Source organism: Urocampus carinirostris, chromosome 5 (genome assembly GCF_059441175.1).
Source record: "Urocampus carinirostris isolate Australia breed hairy pipefish chromosome 5, RoL_Ucar_1.0, whole genome shotgun sequence".
In the NCBI taxonomy this organism is placed as follows: domain Eukaryota; kingdom Metazoa; phylum Chordata; class Actinopteri; order Syngnathiformes; family Syngnathidae; genus Urocampus; species Urocampus carinirostris.
This window is the reverse complement of record NC_142353.1, coordinates 7,651,642-7,661,767: the sequence shown is the minus strand read 5'-3', so window position 1 is coordinate 7,661,767 and position 10,126 is coordinate 7,651,642. Positions and strand designations below refer to the sequence as shown.

Here is a 10,126-nt window from a genome sequence, read left to right as displayed (position 1 = left end):
TCCACATAGTGTATCTTGCTGTGAGTAAATAGGTGCCGCGTCGTGTTTGTTTATCATCGCTTAACAAGGGGGATTGCAGGCATCAATTGAGGCAGAAATTAGCAGAGGTTGACAGATATGCTCTAAGTAAGAATAAAATCTGAAGTCTATGAATACAATAATTGTACTTGATTACCTCCAATGGCTGTGACATCATTGTATTAGTTTAAAATGCATGCTGGTCACAATTAGTGGAACGCGAAGATGTGATCACGTGAACGCACCAGGGAATGGTTTGCTGGGCTGAATGGAGCCCCAAGAAGCGCTCCAGCAGATGGCAACAGCTTCAAAAACAACAATCAAGGCTGGCCCAAGTCCTCATGAGGCCCTAAGCAAAGTTTGATTGGGGGGCCCTATTACTTGATCATTTGCATACCTACAAAACTCATTCCATGTTTTAGTCGTCATCACGAATACACTCAAAATACTAGATGTGAGATGTTTCTGTTGTAGTTAGATTGGAATCCGCAGTAAATAAAGCCACAGAAGTAGACAATAGATTAAGAAATTTGCACACAAAAAAACATTTCAGATTAATATCTGGCAAAGTGAGCAACTTTCCCTACTGGCCACACAGGAATCAAAACATATGGTCCTCAGACGTCAGCCATGCATGTTTTACCTGAGATTTATAATCGAAAATGGTCCAAAATTCAACTACAAGAGCAGCCTGGAGTTTATTTACACAGACTATTCAAAGTTATATCGTACAAAGTGGGAGACTCAAAGTCATCCAAACCATGTAAAAGTAACTCAATTATTTACTATAAACACTATATACCCTTTAAATCAACTGCAAAAACAAATGTACTCAATTTAAATGGTAAATGGTCTGCATCTATATAGTGCTTTTCAAGTCAATGAAGACCTCCCAAAGTGCTTTACAATGTGCTTCACACTTCCCCATTAGGAATTCAGTGTCTTGCCCAATACTGTCTTTACCTGCTACAGATCCCAAATGTTTGCAGTGATACTTAGACAAAGATGTTGAAAGAGCCATAGCAGATTAAAAAAACAGAAAACCTATGTCTGAAGCTGCAAAAAATACAAAGGCTTATTCAGGCCTTTTTAAAATCAAAACAAAAAGGGGATTCATGCTTATACTCATACTCATATAATAGTTATTTTATTCTTTTTTACTGCATTGAAAATGCTAAGAATGGTTGTTCTGTGTTGCTCCAATAGAAACCAGATTTGGAAAATATATAAAGTATACTCAAACAAATACTTAAATAAATATATAAATGCACAGAAGTACCTGCAACAAGGTGAAATAAAAGGGTATTGTTTTTACATTAACAACAACAACAAATGTACAATAACTGATTTTAAAGTCAAATAAATGCTTCTTAAATAAAAATGTAAATGCACAGAGATAACTGAAACAAGGTAACGGCAATTACGTTGCTGTTTTTTTATTAACGTATGTATATGTAATTATATATCCAAGTTATCTGCTCTTGGGGATCTCCTAGTGGTCACGGGGCCCCTACGCAGCCCCTTAGTTCGCTTATGCCGGCTGAGATAAGAATGTTTTAAAGCAAATCTTGTTTATATTTGTGAACTTTGCAAACATGCTTTAAAATGGCAGTCATTAGAGTCATTAGCTAAGGAGCTGAATATGAATGGCGGGGTTGGCCCTCGTCGGGGCGCCTCATTATGTGAGCGCTTTAAAAGGAGAACTGCGGGGGGTCAAGTGGCCCAAAACAAAAAGAGGGGCAGGGGTCGGCTTTTCAATTGAAAAGTGGAAAGTTTGTGAGCGCGGATATAAAGCAAGGGGAGCGCAGCTCGGGTGCGCAAACACCACCATGGCCCCAAAACACGCTTGGATTGCTGTCATTCTCATTTCGGTGATTACTTTCGACTTTGGCGTGGAATGTCGCACAATTGACGCGCGTGATGGATTGGTAGCGGCTTCACCGGGGATGTGGATTCGAACCCCGAACCCGTCTTTACGCACGGATCTTCTGAGGCGCTGGAGACGAGGGGTCCCGGGAGGCGAACGGGAGCGGTGCACGGAGCTCTCTGCAGCCTGGCAGGAGAACTTGCATGCAAATCCATTGGAAAATTCTACCGTAGTGCGTCTCAGCGTCAGGCCGCTGTCTTCTGGAGCCTCCCGCGGCTTGGTGTTTCCGGGGAAGCCGCTCTTTAGCTTTATCAGGCGGGTTTACCGATGCTGTCAGGACGGATTTGACTGCAAGAACGTCAAAGGCCTACAAGGACGTTTTAGACATGGTAAAACGGAATATATTTTTTTGTGAATGTTACTCTAAGTTTGCAAAATGCAAAAAATCCAATCAACACTCGAGGAAAACAGTTTTTGGTGATATTGCAGGGGTCTCCAATAGAGTGTCCCCTGAGATTCCAAAAATTGATTTTCTAGGATATTTGATTTCTAACTCGCATAATAACATTATTGACATCATCGGTGTCTTTAAAAACTATGTTTTAGTGAAGGAATGTGCTTATTTTAACCCTACTTCTAATAATTACCGCCTTGTTATATAATAATAAAAACATGAAACAACATAGTAATAAGTGCTATTTTAGAAATATATTTCAAATTGGTAGCTCTTTGCGATAATCAGTAACAATAAAGTAGTTCTCGGGTTCAAACAGGTTGGAACCCTCTGTGTTATTCTAAGTTCGTACAATGCAAAAAAAGATCCAAAACACTTAAGGAATATGTTTTTTTGTTTGTTTTAGCAGGGGTCTCTAACTTGGTGACCACAGGGACCAGGTAGCCCCCTAAGAGCACCTAAGTAGCCCGCGGACTGGTTCTGAAAATAACTCACCAGCGAGGGGTCATGGTGATTTTCTCGGAAATTAGATTTCTAACAGGCATGATAAATCTTTGACATGGTCAGTCTCTTCAAAAAAATGTTTTAGTGGTTGATTCTGATTATTTTTAACCATTTTTCCAATAATTACTTGTAACAATATACTAAGTCATGTCTATTTGTATAGCCCCTAGAGGGCTGCACGGACTGCAGATTTTTGCAAACCACAGGCTATTATTACACTATTCCCTGATCTAAAACCTATATGAGGGCAAGGAAAAACTCAAAAAGCTCAACATGAGGAAAATGAAGAAACCTTGAGAAGGGACCGCACGTGAGGTCATCCCCTTCCAGGACAAAAACATAGGTTGCTACTTCAGAAAATGATCTCCAACTGCCGTTTGCGCTTATCAGTAACAAAAAGGAGCTCTCGTATTCCAAAAGGCTGGCAACCCATGTTTTATTGTAAGTTTATACAATGAAAAAAAAAAGACCCAAAACACTTGAGTGAGTGGCACAAGAACTTTTGTTCAAGTTATTTTTGTAAAAGACAAATGATGAACCAGGTTTAAATGCATGTAATATGTTTTTTTCATTATGTATGAATTCATTTTTAGGCATATTGACAATGATTGAATTGATTGGTTTGTATTGCCGTTAACACACAGTGAAATGAAGATTCTTTGCCACAAGATTATCCATGAGACATTAGGCACTCCAGTACAAACACGTAATAAAAAGAGAAAAATAAGATAAAAAGAATGGCAGGATAAATAGGCCAGTATATACTTCAAGTTATAATGGGCGCCACCAGGCTGTACTTGCCCAAGACACACCACAAGAAATGGTGCCCCAACACACCTAGTGGTTAAGGGATCAACCAACCAACTAATGGTAACGAGTGCATCATAAAAATAGTGCAACAAAATGTTATGCAATAACATATTCAATTAATAATACATGAGTACTTTTATTTCCTCGCAATTGACTAGACATATATTTTTCACAGTTTTGAATGCATGTGGGGCTTTAATGGTGGATAAGAGGCTGATTTCTGATTTATTGATATTTTGAGGAAGAATAAGCTTCTTCGGAGACTATGACAGAATAAAAGGAGAAGAATTACATGCAAGATAATGCAAATTAAACAAACCAAGCACATAACCCTAGAGAAAATATATGAAAACCCAAGCAGCTGTCTTGAAAGTTTGCCGAGTGTCCTTACAAGCTCCTGTTTAGCATTTTGCCAAGGCACCTTAATGGCTTGATTAATTCATTTGTGCGCTAAGAGACAATGCCATCTGCATACAAATGAATCTTGGCAGGCCCGAGGTTTTCACCAAGAGTCGTTGAGATATCCTGCTGACAGATTAGGAAGCTAATTCTATCCGCTGGACCGACAGTAACGTAAAGATTTGAACGGTCCAAGAAAATGAGGATTGTCCTTTTGTCCCCAGGTTCGGATGTAGAGTTCCTCTTTACAAGGGAGATCTTCTCACTAAACATAAGAAGAGCCGAGCTTCACCTTCAGTTTACAAACCCGGAACAGGTGGAAATCCATCCCTCTCTTCAGTCCAGAGTGAAAAGCAACATTCCGACAAGGTAGGAAATGAGGTGTTGACACCGGTGTTGAACTCACATCGAAGCTGTCCCCCTAAAAATGCTCAAAGCTAACCACATGATCAAAGAAAAAGAAGAAACGGTGTACCCTTTATATTTCTGGCCTTGTGCGAACTTGACAGTTTGTCGAGATACTCCATATTCATTTTGTCTCTGGGTGACAATCATTTTGAAAATCTCCTTCTCCATTTCTGGATACCGTCTAAGACGTTTTCTTTTTTCCCTTTTACCGTAGATTTTGTGCTTGCGTTTGCCCCATTGATTGCGTTACTACTGTGTAACCCCCCAACACTTGACACACACACATAAACACGCTGCACACCATTCGCTACTAGTGACACACAACCAAATATGTGCATATATTGTAGGCTGACCACCTGATAGGAGTATTCTTTTTTTATAGTTGTACGTACGGCTTGGATGTGAGTATATACAGGGTTTGTACAGGTGCTTAAAATCCTTGACAAAGCTTAAAATTTAGTGCTGTGTTTTCAAGGATTGAAAAGTCAAGTTAAGTCATTTTTATTTGTATAGCCCTTAATCACAAAGAGTCTCAAAGGGCTTCACAGGTTATTACACAGACTATTTTTTCAGACTATTACTACACCATCCCCTGATCTGGAACCAACATGAGGGCAAGGAAAAACTCGAAAACCTCAACATGAGGTGCTTGTAAATAGAAAATTGTTTCCACGTTTTTCAATAAGTCTGCTTAAAAATGACGCCAACACTGCTTTCTTGTGGCTTCGGTTTGCCATTATATTTCTTCTTCACTCGTGATTACTGGCGGCCGGCATTTGTTTGTATGGCATTGTGCTATGAAGCGTCATAGCCCCCTACGGGTCTTGCCCAAGAGTACAGATGCATCCTACACCCAAACAGGGCACTATGTACTTTAACTTCCTGCAACTGAAAATGTAAGCGTCATTTTACCATACACTTCTATGGGGAGAAAAAAATACATACACAATTTACTCATGATCTATAAGTCTTCTGACTTGATAAATGCACATGCGAGACTAAAAATCGATTATACGAATCACAGATATATTTTCAGATCGGCAAAATACGTGATTCACGTCGGATTTTGTCTTTTAATGTTACTGGAGGAACTGAAAATTGACTTTGAAAGTCTTTAGGAACGGTTTTGGCCATAAAAAGGTGTACAAACCCTGTATATACGGCAGGTAGAATATCAATAAGGAGCATTTATATGCCCTCTGTGCTTCAGACCGTGCCATTGTAACTGTAGTTGTTTTTATCTGTACATATAAACATGCCCGCTTTTCGTTGTTGTTATATTCTGCGCTATGTTGCTTGCAGATTGGGGGTTGCATGTTACTGTCAAAGACCAGAAGACATCATAACTCTGGGTACCATGTGGTCTCCTAAGAACACCTGAGTAGACCGCAGATTCTCAAAATAGGTCATCAGTGATAGGTCATTGTGATATTTATGGAAATTTGATTTCTAACTGGCATGATAAATCATTGACATGGTCAGTGTCTTTAAAACTGTCAGGATTATTGATGCGAGGCACCTGAGTCAGCTCCTTTGGCGCCAACTGCCTCGGATGCTGATTGGCTGCTCATCTCCCTTTAAACCCCCGTCTTCCTGTCACCCATTGTCAGTCCGTCTGCGAACCTCAGCCCCACGCTAGGCAGGCACTTTTCGACCCTAACTCAATCCTGTCCTGATTCCCGGCGCCGACCCCTTTTTCGAACTCGATTACGTTTCTGCTCCACCGTCCTGGCAATCGACCTGTTCTTCCCCCCGCTCTCGACACTGCCTTCGCTCGTCACGGAAGTCCCACTTTCGCGTTCCAAGCGATCTGCTACCCGTGACCGACGATCACAGGATTGTGGGTGCAAGCCCTTTCCTCCTTCTAAATAAAGCTGAGAAAAAAACGAACACAATTGGGTCCTGTCCCCGTTTCTGGTCTCCGACAAAAACGGGATTAATTCTTACTTATTTTTAAAATTAGCTTATAATTTATAGATGTAAGTCACTCAGTGCACTCATTCAAAGCACATGTTTTTGAGGTTGCGGTAGCCTATTTTAACCCTACTTCTAGTACAGTGAGTAGAACCTGGTAATGGCATAATAATAACAACACAGAAACAACAAAATAATACCATATGCCTCCTTTAAGTCCCTTTACTCACACCGTCAGTCTGCCTTGCCAAAATGTTATCACTTTTTAGAAGATATTTATTTTGTTTTCATTTTCTGGGTTTATACGTGGGGAAAATGGAGATTTTTGTTTTTATACAGCACTTTGAGTTGCATGAAAAGTACTGCACAAATAAATGTTGATGGCTAAATTGATTGATAAATCATGGTCTGTTTCAAAAACCAGAGTAATGCACCATGTTGCACTGTCAGTTGAATTGCAAATTTGTATTAATAAGGCGTTACAGTACTCGTTATCGACAAAGAGTACTGTAATCGCCTTCCAGGAACGCGTTTCTTTGTAACTAGTTACAAACTATTTGTTATTGCAACATCCATTGCAGCCTGGTCATCCTGGAAAGGGGATTACCTCATGCGCAGTCCCTTCTAAAGGTTTCTTCATTTTGCTCATGTTGAGCTTTTGGAGTTTTTCCTTGCCTTCATGCAGGTTTTAGATCAGGGGATGGTGTAATACTAGTCTGTGGTTTGCAATCTGTGGTCTGTGCAGCCCTTTGAGACTCTTTGTGATTAAGGGCTATACAAATAAACATGACTAGCAACTTTAACTGTGTTAAACCCTGAAAACCTCAAGTTTTTTTCTTCTCTCAGGTTCATTTCGAGATCTCACGGATCCACCGGCGAGTTGCGAGTGGACCTGCTGTTCCTTTTCCGCAGTCTCCAGGCGGCGGCTGGTGTTCCTGCAGGAGGTCATCGCTTGGTGAACATGCAGAAGGTTGCGCTTTCCCCTTTGCATAAAAATCGGGACCTGGTGGATCTCCAGGACAATAGTGTCATGGCGTGGGGGGAGCAGGGCTTGGCCTTAGGCTGCAGCCGGGCCGGAGTCGACATGCCCTGCAGAAGCAGCGGGGTCAGCCTCCTACACGCGCCTTTTGTGGTCATCTACTACCAATGAGGAGGCAAAAATGGGATGCTGGACTTCCACATGCTGAGACTTTCACTTTCTTCCTACTGACCTGGAATGATGCACTTCTTAATCAAATATATTAACTTATAAATGTTACGGTTTGTTAAAATTATATAAATATATATACACAAACATTTTAATTCTTGTCGCTGTTCTTTTTTCCATTTAAAGAGGTATGTCAACTACAAAATGCTTTTAACAATTTGCTCCGAGTTGGTTGATTGAAGTTTTTCTTCTGTTCATCAAATACAATGAATTAAAAAAGAAGGGGACAAGGGGAGGATGGTTAAAAGCTAGAGCTTATCTTGGTCCCGTCCCCTCGCCAGTACAACCACTTCGTATCGATAAAATCTTCTAACCCAGTGGTTTCCAACCCTTTTTTGTGCCAAAATTAATTCGTTTTCAAGAGCTTAAATGATAAAAAAGATCGATAGTATATGCGTTTCTTATCACTTCTGACCACTGTGGTTTAGGAGATAAAATAGGTTAATAATTTTGCTGTTATCTGGAATTTTAATAAGTTTTAACCAGTTTTTAACATATTTCTTAAAATGAGCGAAACGTATTTGCAATTGGGAACAAAACATTAAACAAATTACTTAAACCAGCAGATTTATTTCATTATTTTTGTAGCAGCTAATTAGTATATGAAAAAACAATAATTTGCTTCCTCCTACTGATATGAATGAATGTTAGGGTTACTTGACTGATTGAAGAAAGCGATGATGCGGAACAATGGCATGCTTCTTTGCAAAATGTGTTTCCAATGCCCATCTAAGCTCCAAGAGCCCTTATACTTTAGAGAGTAAATCAAACAATGTAATCCATGTTTTATGTCTTATTTCCAGGCTTTGCTTTGCCTGTCTCCCCTGATTGCATGTTACTTGACAAATCAGTGGATACATAGGGAAGCAAAATATCCACCCCTCACTGGTTTATATCCACCGTAGGTCACCTGTTGAATTTAAATTCGAGCAAACATGTTTAAACTAAACCAAAACGAGCTTAGCACCTTTGCGAGAAAGCAGCGGCCCATTACATTTGTGCTTATTATCTTAGTACAGCTGCGTCTCAGGCCTCCTTTGATCTTTTCTAGCATATATAGCCTCGAGGTGTTTTCACAGTTGTGGCCCGAAGAGACACCTGGACAAACAAAAGCTTGCTGAATTTAGGAGAGTATAAAAAACGGGAGATTTATGCAACTGGAAATAATTCAAGTGCAGTGGTATAAAAATAATCTGATCCTTTTGGAAATTAACATTTCTCTATAAAATGGTAAATGGTCTGCATTTATATAGCGCTTTTCAAGTCACTTAACACCTCCCAAACTTACCCATTCACACACACACTCACACACCAATAGGGATTCAGCCATGCAAGGCGCCTACCTGATTATTGGAGGCATTAGGGATTCAGTGTCTTGCCCAAGGACACTTCGACATATAACACGGGAATCGAATCAGGTGTGATCTGATCGTTGTCAAAATCCCAGAGAGGAAAAAACAAGTTTCTTCTATAACTAAAAAAACACAAAGGTTTAGAGCTTCTAATATTAGGCAAACAATGGAGGAAGGGGAAGTAATAAGTAACAGAACCATCACATATAATTTTTTGTGCAGCAATAACTACAAGCGATGCCTTTTGTAGCAGCCGATGATTCCGTTACTTATCCCTTCCCCTTTTGTCATGTTTGTATGCTATCCTCATTACAATATGAAACCCTATACATTCTTGGGGGGTTTTAGTTAAAGGTATTCCCAAATTCTTAAACAAGCAGAATGTGAGGTAGTACTTTTTGCATGATTCTATATATTATATACATATATTTCATCAATATATTCCAATCATTTTCCAAGATAATGTATTATAAGGACTACATTTCTCGTCTTTGTCATCCTGAGCAGCTGTGGCGTCATCAGAGGTACACCAGCACTCTGTTAAACATGTCAGTTTGTTTTACATTTTGATCATTTGAAGAGATTACAAGGGTTTTGATCTAAGTTTCGGTAGTTTTTGTGGAGAATGACTAGGTGTTGCAGGCGAATGCAGTAACGATACAACTAAGAGGGTGCAGCCAAAAAGGGGAAAACTGGCAAAAAAAAGCACACAGAGAGCAAACAAGGTTTAGCAGATTGCAGGTTTAGACAGATAAACGAAAGGTGGACGCAGCCTCTTCAGGAAAAGGTGAGGCTAGCCAACCATAAAACATGCGGTGTGCAGCCAGACTAACCGGGGACCAACAATGAAAAGCAGCAACGACTATGGCGATGAACGCAAAGCCGGCCTGGAATAAACCAAATGATGAGGCAAAACTGGCGCTAACGCCAGGTTAGCCAATCAGAAAACATGCGATAAGGATCCTGGTTAACTGGGAACCAACAACGAAAAGCAGCTACAGCTATGGCGAGAAACACAAAGCTGGTCTGGAATAAATAAGGGACACGGCAAAACTAGCGCTAACCAGAGGCGGGCACAAACAATACACGGTGGGCAGCCAACGAGCACTAACCGGGAGTAGACAAAACAGGTAAGCCCGGCGCTAAACGGACAAAATTATACTAACTGCAACAGGCGTGGCATAAAATACCAG

General features: G+C 40.3%; 1 protein-coding gene across 1 annotated transcript; it reads left to right on the top strand.

Annotated features, from left to right (window-relative positions):
• The first annotated feature begins 1,773 nt into the window (after positions 1–1,773).
• Positions 1,774–7,635, top strand: LOC148365103 (uncharacterized). Its single transcript, XM_088335022.1, has 3 exons — positions 1,774–2,274; positions 4,277–4,421; positions 7,221–7,635. Exons 1-3 carry the CDS (start codon positions 1,848–1,850, stop codon positions 7,522–7,524), a joined length of 876 nt encoding a protein of 291 aa, XP_088191148.1. The 5' UTR covers positions 1,774–1,847; the 3' UTR covers positions 7,525–7,635.
• Positions 7,636–10,126: the final 2,491 nt, after the last annotated feature.

Bases quoted from the DNA above. Each gene is read 5' to 3' on its own strand.
- LOC148365103 (XM_088335022.1), top strand. From the start codon at position 1,848: ATGGCCCCAAAACACGCTTGGATTGCTGTCATTCTCATTTCGGTGATT. The intron at 2,275-4,276 runs GTAAAACGGAAT...TTTTGTCCCCAG, and splicing joins ACAAGGACGTTTTAGACATG to GTTCGGATGTAGAGTTCCTC. The intron at 4,422-7,220 runs GTAGGAAATGAG...TTCTTCTCTCAG, and splicing joins AAAAGCAACATTCCGACAAG to GTTCATTTCGAGATCTCACG.